The 13,329-nt window shown below is 40.4% G+C and overlaps 2 protein-coding genes across 5 annotated transcripts in view; one reads left to right on the top strand and one right to left on the bottom strand.

Annotated features, from left to right (window-relative positions):
* Positions 1–10,399, top strand: part of mctp1a (multiple C2 domains, transmembrane 1a) — a 119,239-nt gene extending 108,840 nt beyond the window's left edge. For all 4 annotated transcript variants that reach the window (XM_086173466.1, XM_086173465.1, XM_086173468.1 and 1 more), the window contains 2 exons: positions 393–490; positions 7,610–10,399. In XM_086173466.1, the coding sequence (XP_086029592.1) occupies positions 393–490; positions 7,610–7,681 (170 nt within the window). In that variant the 3' untranslated portion in view covers positions 7,682–10,399. The remainder of the gene's footprint in view (positions 1–392; positions 491–7,609) is intronic.
* A 524-nt stretch (positions 10,400–10,923) lies between these two features.
* The window catches only part of slf1 (SMC5/6 complex localization factor 1), a 33,610-nt gene continuing 31,204 nt past the window's right edge, over positions 10,924–13,329 (bottom strand). Inside the window, exon 18 of the mRNA XM_086173469.1 lies at positions 10,924–11,598. Coding sequence (XP_086029595.1) covers positions 11,105–11,598 — 494 coding nt within the window. The 3' untranslated portion in view covers positions 10,924–11,104. The remainder of the gene's footprint in view (positions 11,599–13,329) is intronic.

The raw sequence follows: 13,329 nt of genomic DNA, 5'->3' as shown, positions 1-13,329 counted from the left end.
CATTATAACATTTTATTTGTTTTAATTTTAGTTGAAAACGGGTGAAGTGATGACTAATGGCATGATGAAGAGGGAAATGTTCATGTCCCTGTTGTCTTGGCACTGCAAGGGTGCTCCAAAGCCAAATTTTACCACAATAGCTAAATATCTAAGCTGACAAAGTGTCCGCAGCTATCCTCTGCAGTCTTGTTCTTGATGAAATAACCAAAGTTGCAGTCTTAGAGAGATGCAGTTCCTGGGTACAAGTTGGTTTTTGTGCATAGTACTCACACTGAGTCTTGAGCTGATTTTACAAAAATGTTTATGTGCAGCAGAAATGAAGACCAGTATAATTGTTGTGATTTTTCATACTGCGCTGCTCCCCTCAGTTCTCTCTCTTTCTCTCTCTGCAGGTGTGAATAAATTCACAAAGAAGCTGCGAGACCCTTACACTATTGATAACAATGAACTCCTAGACTTTCTGTCGAGAGTACCCTCAGATGTTCAAGTGGTGAGTGAACTTTTCACTTTTATCTTTGTCATATTAAAAAAAATCTTTTTGACATCCCCTCTGCCAGTCATAAATGGGCAAGGGTCATGTTTTTTAAATTATTTATCAGCCTTCCTCAGTTTTTGTTTTTCTTTTTTCCCCTCATCTCAGCAGCTGGCTTGACCCATGCCCTGTACTTACATACATTTTTGGTCATGAACTCACCGTTTGTTCCACAATCTGTGCTTCAACCATAAAATCTCTTTATTTTTCTATTAACTGCTTCCTAGTCAATTCAATTTCCACATACGTAACTGGAACAATGTAACAGGATAGCAAGGTTAAGTAATGTGAGTGCTCAACATTTAATGATGTTGATTAATTCCATACATATACACTCACACACAATTACAGTTAGCTCTTTTTTGCCAGCTATGCTAATAATTGGAATGGAGTGTAAACTAACAGTTAACCAGCCCCATGCGGTTTTGCTTCTACATTAACCGTGAGATCAGATTAACTTTGTGGCTTAAGACTGCATATACTTTGTCAGGTGAAATATAGGTGTGTAAAGGTGCACGTGTGTGTATGTTAACTTGGTAACGTGCTGTGCTGCCCACGACAACGTGCAGTTTATACCGCAATTAAGCCGCAGCTTGTGAAAGTCACTGTGTTATCCAGCACCACTGGTGTCCACTGTGGCTGTTAAGCCCTGCTGTTCTGTATTTAACACACATGTACATGAACATACAAATACACAAACAGGCAGATTTAGACTGAATGACCTAGGGCCTCTGATATGACCAATTCCCTGCCACATCAGTGCTGACACATACCTCTTTGATCGCTTGTTACCCACGACTGCTTTCATCTTTACAGGGTCATAATCCGTGCTCCACCACACACCCCTGTTCTTCCCCGTTCAGCCCCCGTGTAGTTTTACAGATCCACGGTCCTGTGGGACTTGTTCCATTGATTTGCACGAGGCAGGTAGCCCTCGCTTCAAATGGGCCCAAGCTGTCCCCTCCGGTGAGGTGCAACCACCTGACACACCTGGAACACAAGGGGGTAGAGAAGTAGAGGGGCCCAAGCTCAGTAGGTATGAGGCCTTTACAAGGCCCCTAATGAGGGCCTGCTGGCTCATGGCGGGGGCAGACACATTGCTCTAGTCTGGTGCCCATACCGCTAGAGATGTGCCTACTGTATAAGTTATACTGTAAGTGCTACTGTTACACTACTGAAACAGTCATCGCTGCAGATGTAGGAATGGTAATTGTTTCCAGGTTTCCCCTGACCATTTTGGGCTCATTGAGGAATGATGGTGAGAGAGAAAAACAGCAGGGAAGAGTAGATTTATTCAGAAAACACACTTTCATAGATGTAGAAATAGGGGGGCTGTAATAGAGGCAGACAATGAAAGTGTTGGCAATTGAATGAGGTAGTTGGTTTTATTAGTAAGGGCATAGTAGTCTTTTGGCATCATAAAGAGTAAGTTAAAAAAGTTAAGAGGGTGTTCATTTGTAATTGAGACTTCCTCGAGATACTTTCTCACTCATCCGCCCTATTCAAAAGTTAGCTCCCGGTGAAAACACCCTTCTCTGTGGACATTGCCTAAAAACAGACAAGAACGTTCTGCTCTGCTGTGCATCCCACTGCTGTCTCCGGTGGTGGGTTCACTTCATTGCCTCCTTCCTCCTTACTAGGTCAAAGCTGTCTGTGGGGATTAAACCCCTGAGGCTCATATGATGCAGAGAGGTGCTGGAGTCCAAATGGAGCGTCCCCTCATGGGCATGTGTCCATGGCATCTACTGGCATTGGTGCCGGGGTCCACTATTCCTGACACCCTGGATGACTAATGAAGTGCTATTTCAGGGCCCCTGTGTGACCCAACTCACACATTCTCTCCCAGCAGTGGTGCTTGTGAGGTGGGCTGGGGGTGTTTCAGTGCAATGTTCCACATCATTTGTAGTCGCTTCAGTGCAACCAGAACTGATGAGGTTCTAATGACTTTATATACAAAGGGCAACCACACTAGACCACAGTCCGTCATAATGTATAAAGCTGCAGTGCACTTTATCTTTTAGACACCGCTTTCTTTACTTTCATTGACCTGAGTAGATAGAGCAGAAAGACCCGCAAATGTTTTGTATACAGCACAATCCTCTATTTAAAACAGTAACATCACTCCAGTAAACCAGGTTTCAAATAATAGTGACAGTGAGTCCATAATTGCACAATCAACTGCTCCCCCCCAAAAAAAAAAAAAATCCACCATCATACATAAAAGCTATAACGATTACCTTTATACAGCCTGATCTCTTTTATAAAATCATTTTGTCCCTCTGTGCTCAGCAATATTAAAGGCATTGTTAGTTGTGTGTGTGCGAGTGTGTGTGTGTGGGAGAGTCACTGTTCACCGAATAAGAATTTCTTATGTCTGATTTGGATCGACCAACATAAGCTATCTTTATGGTCATTAACAGGAAATCCTTCATGTCCTATTAAACAAGGCCAAACGGAGCACCTTTATTGGACTACATATTCCCTACCCGGCATTTGGGAGGTGTCAGTGCAATAGTATGTTTTACGACACCATTAGCCATGTAAGCTAGAGAGTACATAAGTAGGGCCAAGGCAATTAGCATGCCAAGTGGCCCTTTATGATTGGTGTAAAAGAGCTGGATCAAACCCCAGTACAAAAACAAGCATGAATTGCAATTATGAGCTTAACAAACGACCTGGAAGTTTGGTTCATATTTCTTGACAATTTCCTCTACTGAGGATCAAACTCCTTTTGACTGTCAAGGGGTCAGCAGCGGGATAGTTTAGGCAAGATGACAAGTTGCCAGATGCTGTCAGTTATTCCTATTGTTGGTCACTCAGTCTTCTCCTTTGTTTTTCCACCCACTTTTTTTTAACCAAATCAAACATTTCACAAGGGGGATTAATTGCCCTAACATTTGCTGCACTTGTCACTTTTCTTTGTGGCTTATCTCACCTTGACATATCTGTTCCTTCTTGAAAAAGAGATATAAGTTTTTAAGCACTGTCTGGGAATGCAGAATTGTGCAACCCTGAAAACATTTAATAACCCTTATGATCTGTTAGCAGCCACCGGAATAGAATTTGCAAAATAATGGGAGGATAACAATATAAAATAATTCCCATGTTGTTCCCTCTCTAGACTTAATTCATCAACTTTGGTATTTGCCTTTTTTTTTTATTTCCCATAACCCTTGGTTTTTTGCCTTGTCTGTCTGCCCACACTGGCAAAATCAAAACACTGCCAAAGGTTCAATGAGTGAAGGAGAGAGAGAGAGAATGAGAGGCACTGAGAGAGGCAGGTTCTGGGATGCTTTGTGGCTAACACTGTTAAGTGAAGCATAGTACACGACGCCCCTTCAGCATAGCATACTTCAAAGCCTGTTTTGCACTTGTACTGTCAACATTTGGGAGAGGAGAGGAGGGGAACGAGGGTGGCATAGTCTTTGAGCAACACTGGGTCTTTACCCACTGCCTCTCCTGTCTGTGTTCCCTTTAAGCTTCCTCCTTGCGCTACCAAATTGCTTATGTTCTTAGCGCATTACCGCAGTTTTTACTTTCACCCAATTCTGGCTTCTTTTATTTTGCTAACGCCCCACTTTCTCTTCGCCTCCTCTGCTTTTTCTTCTGTTTTTGACTTTAACTAGCTCTTGTTGTCTGCATCGGTTCGGTGCCTGCATGTGCTTGTGTGTGTATGTTTATATGTTATTAGGTGAGGTGAGCGGGGAGCCAAGGGTATAGCATCAGGCAGGCCTGTCACCTGTAAGGTGGAATTGAACCATTGACGCATGAGTCCTATTTTTCCTGTCTGGCAGCTCTTCACAGAGAAAACTCTTGTTTGATTGAGATATTTTTTTCCCCCCTTACCCTTTCTTTTTGTTGATCCCATTCGCTACTTTTCATAAGAAACAAAACCCTACTTTTTACTGACATGCAAACTTTTCTTTGTTTGTATGCACACACAAAGTCTTTTTGTTTGGACAGGTATGTCAAAATGCAGTTTTAAATTGCCGCATTTCTTTTTGCTGCTGTAGGTGTTTGGCCTTATAATGGGACCACTAACAGCCGTGCGTTCCCATAGAGTACCTGTCCCAGTTTTGGATCTATAGCATTTACTTGAAGTTGTAGCAAAGATGAGTAAACATGAGTTGCTTTTCACGATAGAAAGATTTTTATACAGGTATAACTCCATGTGCATTTTTTACAGAAACAAAAACATTTGTGTAACAATATACTTAATGAAGGTGTCCCAGGTTTGTCACTCTTGAATAATTTGGGTTATTCAGCCAATTAGTCATATTTTCTTCCAATGATGCATCGGTGTCACTGATCACAGCTAGTCATCCAAACTACCTGTACTATATTGCTACTAGTATACACACACACAAACACACACACAAAGATGGTGCCTTATAAATGTGTCCCCTGGGTTTTTATCTCTGTTGTTTGCTTTAGTTTGCAGCGCTACAAAAGGAACCACACACACATGAGAACAGTATCCGTCATCATCTGAATGTCAGCATATCTCTCACTGTCTCACAATGCGTCTTCTTTGCTCTCATTTTGTCTCCCTTTTCTCCTGTTGTTATTTGGTATCTTTACCTCCTCTACTGATCTGTTTTCTATTCCATCTTGCCACGTCTTTCCCCCAACCGAGATAATTTCTCGATTGACATGAAAAGACCTTCTTCTTTTTGAATATATAGGATATCATTAAGACACAGTCAGATGATTAAAAATATGTTAGTTTACCTTGTAGAAAGTGAGACTTTTAGTAACACTTCTGTTGTACTTGCTAACCACTACTGTAGGGACTGACCTCTTGCATGTTGAATGAGATTTAAACTGCAAAAAATTACAGAAAACTGCCCTGCATTTGTTTTTGTGAGTGAGCAAGCGAGCGAGTGAGTGAGTGAATGTTCATTTATTTTTCTTGTATTCGATTCTCCTGTCTTTTTTTCTTGTGCATGCATAAACATATTGGTTTCCCGCGTTACCAGTAAAGGATCGTGAGAGGTTTCAACAGTGGGAACCAGTAGAAGACAAATGATCTGGGCTTCTCCCAGCTTGAGCTGAGAGATGCTGCTGTTTGCGTCCACAGCAGACAGACCCACCATAAGACAAAACTGTACTGACGTCAATTTGTTGTCTGCCTGGAGAATCAGAGAGGGTGTCAGTCAGTCAGACAGGCAGAGTAGCCTACAGTACATCAGCCTGGGAGCGATCCCAGAGACAATACAGGATCTTTGGTGATGTGACTGTTAAGTCTTGTTTTTTTTCTATTAGTATTCTGATCCAGTGGCTAGTGCTTGTCAGCGACATCAAACTGTCTAGCCTAGCGACTATATTTGTGTATGCGGGCATATGTGTACATTTGAATGCGAGAGACTGCCGGAGTGACAGTCTGGTTGTCGATGCAGAGCCCCTGTAATGCTCTTGCGTCTGAGTGTCCATGAGTTGAGAACAGTTTATGTAATACTCTTAAAGTCTTTGTTTGTAGAGTAACACGAATGAGTGGAATGAATTGATTTTCAGAAAAAGGTGTGAGAACATCTCTAGTGATTATAATCAACAGATCATGGTCTAATGATACTGTTCACAACTGTCCATAGGTAATAAGTGAGTACCCTGAGTTCTTTGCAAGCACTTATAGATAAACGTTGCAGCCAACTGTTGCTTTAAATTTATCTATATTTGTCTTTTTCTTGCCCCCACCTACTAAAATGCTGTATTGGTTTATTATATGTCATCAGACTGGTTTGACTAATATTGCGTGGCACAGATGCAGGCAGCGTTAGGTCAAATAAGCCTTTCAGTTAGTTAGTTAAAGAGAGGAATTAAAAGAAGGTTGTACCTGAACTAGACAATTTACAAGATAAAGTGGTCTAAGAAATGACGATTTGTTTGTCTTTCCTCACAAGGTAGGCCGTATTATCAAAATGGTCACAGGGAGTACTTTCTGGTAACCTATTTTCAGATAGTAACATAGCACACTAACACTATAGACATCCAAACATATGTATGTTCTACCTGTACTATAATCTGTCAAATGCACTTTGGGATATTCATCTTAGATATGTCAGATCTGCCTCAATTTAACAAATTCAGAAAGAGATATGTTAAAGGAAACAAGTATCATGTACCTCACTAAGGTGTTCACCAAAATGAGCTGTCACAAAACCTTCAGTAAATTAAAGCGCACATCCTGCAAAACTCTGGAAACCAAGTGCAAGAATGGAAACATTCTTCAGAACTTTCTGTGACATGTTGTTGTATGTCATTACCGGTACATCTAATCTCATCTTATCTCATCCGTCCCATCTGTATCCCCAACTTCACCAAGCATTGGTTCATCTTTTCCATTTAATCTATCACCTGCTTTGTATGACTCATTCTATGATTAATTTGTAAATGAACCATGATACAACCTGCGTCAAACAAGTCCAAGAGCACGTGAGCGGCAATGAGATAGTAATTTGGTAACAAGCTGATAAACTCGTGCTTCACTTTTTAGCAAGTTAGAGTGCATTTTTTCCAATCTTCAGTCTCCTTCCCATCCCTCTGCCCTTTCCCCCCTCATCAGCTTGCCATGCTGCGATGACTCTGTTGTCTGTCCAAGCTTTCCCATGAGCCCTTGCCCTGTTCTCTATTTGTTTGTGTGATCCCTTCCCTCAGGCCACTGTTCCACATCTGTTGAAGTATGCATGTGAGTTTGTGCACATGTGTTCGTGTGTGTGTCTGAACATGAATGTATTTTGAGCTCAGTGTACATACGCTGTTTGTGTGTATAGAATATGCACATGTACATCTCTCCGTGTGCGTTCTTCACGTTTGTATAAGTCCATGCGTGCGTGCGTGCGTGTGTGTGTGTGTGTGTGTTCACACATGTGTGTATGCATTGTAATCAGTGTATAATCCCTTCCTTGAGGCCACTGTTCCACACAGCTGGAATCATTCAGCCTCTTGAGGGCTCCTGTGCTATTCAAGCATCCTTTGCTCTCTCCACCTGACCGGGTGGTGTGTGCTTATGTGTGTTTGGTGTGTGTGCGTTTGTGTGTGTATGTGGGCCTTCATGCTTGCTTGTGTGTGTTTTAACAGGTGCAGTACCGAGAGCTGAAACTGGATCCCAATCCCAGTCCAAATAAAAGGAAGAAAAACAACCCTGGGTAGATAAGTGTGTCCACCCAGCAACACTTCTCTGTGTTTCCTCTCTGGATATATAAGTGGACACCGAGAAGCAGGGAATGCATCTCTTGAATAATGTGGCTCAACTATCATTCCATTTCTCTTGTTTTTTTTTTTTCAACCTCACTTAAAGCCCTTTTTGCCCTAAATTTCTCAGTGTACAGAAGTTTTCTCATTTTTAATTTTTGTATGAAAAACAAGTCATTCAAAAAAACATTTGATGTTATGCTATTCATTGACTTTAGACAGTTAGAAGGAGGGCTAGAATTACTTTTTTCTAAGCTATGTGAAATACTGTCCTCAATTGTTGTCTTTATTCTTCTGATCGCTTAAAGCACGCTGTCTGTTACCAAGAAAAGAAAAAAATTGTCAAACAGGAAGTGAAAGAAGTTTGTTCCGATGAGACATATTCAGTGCATCCATATTTATCAGAATACAAGCCTTACAATAACATCCAACATTATCTCTCTGCAGTAAACACATTTTTAGCTAATAATGTTCTGACAATTTCTGGAATATTTTCTAATTGTTTTTGTACTAAAGTATCTTGTCTTTACTTCCTCTCTTGGATGTGGTAATGAGGTTATGCTCAGTGGCAGTAATTTGGATTGTCTCCACTTAACACAGCCAGCCAAGTTGATTAGCAATTACAGCAGTAGCCTCCAGATATGTCCTTCTACACACACACACGCGCGCGCACACACGCATATGCGCGTGCACACATGCAAACACACACATACAGGCACAAAGAAAAAAGGACAACTTTATTGTGGTATCTGTCAGCGCTTTAATAAAAATTGATTCCGAACCAAACAAATAAACCACAGCGGGCAGTGGAAGTAAATCAAGGTGCTGTATTTTACCTTCTAAAAATGTTCACCAGGAGGACAAAGGGAACTGATGATGCCAAGGCTTATGCAGCTGCTGAAACTTTATCATTTTTTTCATCTCCCAGATTAGGAACATTCTGGATTAAACAGAACAGTCAATTAAGTCAAATACTAAACTTAGTATGGTAGCTGAGACACTCACCATAATGACAAGATGGTCATTTTACTTTTATGTAGCTTTATTTAATGCATTAAATAGATATCAAAACCGTCAATCAGTCAGTCAGTCAGTCAGTCAGACACCTTCATCTCCCAGTGGGAAATGAAGCAGACTGGGCCTTCTGTCATGATGTTAATGTAGATGTCATCCAGTCTATGCAGAGTGTCACCAGGCAGACAGTCCTTTCGGCAGCTACAGACCTAATCTTGCTTGAAAGGCTGGTCTCCATTTCTTTCATCTTCCGATGCGTTTGCCTTTGTGGCCACACACAGTTAGATTCACACACCAACACATACAAGCATGCGTGCAAACTGTTTGTAAGATATCTTATTGAGTAATGTTTCAGCTATGTGCACCTACATAAAAGCGTTAGATTTCACTTTCGTTCTCTCTCAAAGGCAGACATGCATGCACGCACACACGAGCACACACTCACTTTGCAACCATGCACTGTTTGATGCTGCTTCCCATTCACTCCACCTGCCCTATCTGAACTTTTTAGAGGCAGAGGCTCATCTGCTTCAAATGTCACTTGTTTCTGTTTGCCTAATAGACAATTATGGAATTATAGACATATTTCTTTTTGGAGTGTTTTGTGATTTCTCTGCCATTCAGCTATGCTTTTTTTCCCTTGCAGTTTTGTTTGTGTGGTTGTTGTGTGCAGAATTGCAAGCTTATTATTTGGTGTTGATTTTGTTGCTGGTGAAAGACAATGGTCAGATAAGCTATAATTTGCTGCATGACTAAAGTCAGAGAGGCCTGAGATTTGAGAGTTGGGGAGAGAGGTGTTTGGGTGTTTAATACTATTTTAGATTAGTGTCCCCATCATACTTCTCGCCATTTTCTCTTAATGTGGTTTCCCCATTCTTTAGCGTGCAGGGTTGTGACCCTGTCTGAAGGGAGGCTCCCCTGAGCTTTGTGCTGAGCATCTGTTGAAAGATCACAGTGCTGGGTACGTTTGAAGGGATCTCCTCTTATGCTAACAATCACTGCCTGCATCTTTCCTCTCTGCTTCATCTTTTTGTTCTTGCGTTTTCCCCTTTATCTGTCTCTCCATTTGTCTTTATACTATGACTGCTGTGACTCTTGTTCTTTGCTGCGAGTCTCTGTCCAACAGCCACCTATTCCTGCTCTCCACTGTCCGCTCTACTCATCCGTCTGCATGCCTAAATATCAACAAGCTTGGATCTGTCACTCTAGAGGGCCATTGATTTTGTTTTGTTGTTTTGAGGAATCCACTTGAAAGACTATAACAGAATGCCCCTGAAGAGTAGTACTGCAGACTGATTATAGCCTGCTCAACAAACCCACTCGGTGGTTCAAGAAGGATGTTACTTTATAATGCCAGAAGGGATGGTTAGAATACCTGATGTCTATGTGTCTACTACTGTATGGTGTCATTTTACTGCAGATTTTGGTGACCAGTGTGGTATTGCCTTTAAAAACCACTTCCCATTCAGTTTTGGCAGTGTTTGCAAGCAAACCAAAGGGTTTTTATTGTGTGCAATGTGGAAAATCATTTCAATAAAGGAATGTATTTGACTGACAGCTCCAAAGGATAAAGCACTTTTATTTCCACCAACTAGAAATGAGACTATTTATTTTTCTGAATAATATTGTAAATAATGTTTTCATTTCACCATTATATTTTATACAGTATGCTTGACGATTGTCTGGTGATGATATTGTAGAGTAGGTGTATGCCTGCATTATTTTCTAAGATGTTTTTTATTTACTTTTTTGCCTGCTATGTTGCCTGCCTGTGTCATCGACATCATGTGCCCAAACAGTGACGTTTCAGGATATGAAAAACAATGTGACAACTGGGGTGTGGGTGAATTGTGGCAAAATATTACAAGAACGTAATCTTTTATTTTTTTTGGTTTTAAAGAATTCAATGCATCTGATGTATGCTGAGAAAAATGAGATTAAATATTTTTTTTATCTTCAAAGTGTTTGAATTATTGCAACATTGATTTATTTTTCACATCAATCCACAAAAGTTGAGCAGAAATGATACAAAAAAAAAGTACGTAGAAATATCAAAAAATGTATAACATTCTAAAATTATATTTACTTTTTTATAATGGGCAGTTGCGCCTGAGAAAGCAAATAAAGACTATATATGAAAAACAAGATCTGAGGTAGTAGCACTCAACACAAATGGTATTATTTACCGAACGCCGTAGTTGAATATATTCTTTAGGAATATTTCCGGGCTAAGACATTTTCAGTACAAACTATTTAGTATTTTAACAAAAATAACAAATATATATATAGATGTATATCAAATCTACGTCATACATGTAATAAAATTGGTGCAAAATGATCTCAATACTTCAAAATAATGAAGTTAATCTAAATAGCATCAATTAACACATTTAGAGACCTAAGTTCTTCTAATATTGCAATTAGAAACAAAGTCTTCTCTCCTCTGAACTCCTTCACTGCTGGAGACAAAAGCCCAGTGTAATGTCCTCTGCTAAGCTCTAAGAGTGTCTCTGCATCTGCCACCAGCCTCATTGCTTGTTTATCTGTCCATCCTAATGTTACTTCTTGGAAGGAGTGTGTCGCCAGGACACTGGACAACCTGTATCCTAAGTTATGGCTCTTGTCCCTGGGGTGTGTGCTGCAAAGTAGGCCTTTTTCCTGCTGGTAGGAGACAATTAGGTGTGCCAGCAGAGAACATCCTGCTTCCAGGAGGATCTTGTTCGACACCTCTGTCGTGTCATTTTTCAGTTTAGAGTCACCAATGTGTGCGCTGTGGAGAAGTGCATCCCTCTGACTTGTTGCACAGATGAGATCCAGTGCCGTTCGTCCATCTCCACCAGTCTGCTGGAGCAGACTTGAGCCTGGAGTGAAAAAAAAGGTAAAAAAATCAATAAAAAAACATTACTGATTTGATTAAAGACTATACTGTCACTATACTATGCTGATCATTTCTAACCAAATAACACAAAACAGCTTTTTATCTCCATCATAAATTCTGTATCAGTGAACTGTTTTAAAAATGATTAAAAGAGCAAGTCATGTTGCGTACCACAAAGCTTTTTTTGGCATGGAGAACAGAATGACGTTACTTTGTATAAAAGTTCACTAAATGAAAACATTTAGTGAACTTTAACTGTGACTAAGAATTACTGTTTTAGTTGACGGTCAACTGTAGATTTTCCAACCTGGCAACATATACATGCAGTGAGATTGTGATATATGTGCCGAACTGTTATCAAACCTGGATGATGAGACATACGGCAATAGCAGAACAAGAAGCACTTCAAAACAATTAGCCCCTGACAAAGGCATTACCCACACCAGAATACACACAAAGTAGTTTGTTGTTCACAAACAGTTGAGTGCAGTTCAAGTGCACAGCTGTGCCCCCACTGGACTGAAAGCACCAACAGAGGACATTATGCTCAGTTTAGCACTAGCTTTAGCTTATACCTGTGTGATACTACAGGCTATGTTGTTTTGGTTAAACAGGCACACAGGGCTAGTGATCTGATGGATGCGCCACTTTCTTTCCTGTTTGTTTTGTGATGTAATGCTGTGAGCAAGCTCACAGTTATCATCAGTAATACCACCATGGGGACCCACTACGTTTGACAAACCTGCAAAAAACCATGTCTGTAATGTCAAGTAAAAAATATTTATACAGCCTGATATTACAATTTTGTCTCAAGGATCTTTACAGCCTGTAAAACATACAGTAGAGAAGTAATGTTTGAGAAAGTTCAAAGTACTGTCATCAGTAGGGCAGGTTTTGGCTCTGATTACTAGTTGTAATAAATTCACTGAGGCTGAAAGCCATTTCTCACCATTGAGACTTAACTGCTAGGAGGGTAAAGTTACAAGTAGAGAGACATAAAGTTGAAATAATAAGCGCCTAAATCAAAAATATCAGTTTAGGTTTATATTTAATTGACCCAATAAAGTCAAGTAAGTTGTACAAAGCAGCTTTATTATTCCAGAGAAAAATAACCCAATATGAAAGGCCTGGCGGACAACAGATCTCTTTTTAACTAAGATCCATGTATTCTGACAACAGAAAGAAGTAGATGAAGCCTTCAATTATGACTCAATTTCTGGCTCCTGTAACAGTGACATTTAATATCAAGTTCATGTGCATCTTGTTGGAAACTTAAAAGTAAAGAGGTTCAATGAGGCTATTCCTGTTGACACTAGCACACCTAGGTGAGATTCCAGGGTTCACAAGAGTTGCCAATAAAGAAAGGAAATCAGAAGGACAAGTACACCTGAAAGCTCAACTACTTGAATAACTGTTGAATAAAGTTGCGTTCTCTTTAGTCAGACCTAGAACATTTGACATTAATGTCTGAGGAGATTCTCAGTCATCCAGGTCATGGTGAATAAGAATGGTGCATCCCAAGGACAAAACACCCAAGTATAAGATCAAAAATGTAGTGTATGCTGTCACCTACACTAAGGATTGGGATGACGTCTACACTGGGGAGACTAAACAACCTCTCCAAAAAACGGTGGCTCAACACAGGAGAGCCACCACTTCAGGAGAGTACTCTGCAGTCCACCTACAGCTGAAAGATAAGAGCTATTCCTTTGAG

The sequence above is a fragment of the Fistularia commersonii genome, chromosome 26 (genome assembly GCF_037954325.1).
Source record: "Fistularia commersonii isolate RoL2024-O1a breed Wild chromosome 26, RoL_Fcom_v1.0, whole genome shotgun sequence".
NCBI lineage: Eukaryota > Metazoa > Chordata > Actinopteri > Syngnathiformes > Fistulariidae > Fistularia > Fistularia commersonii.
This window is presented reverse-complemented; position numbering and strand designations above follow the sequence as displayed.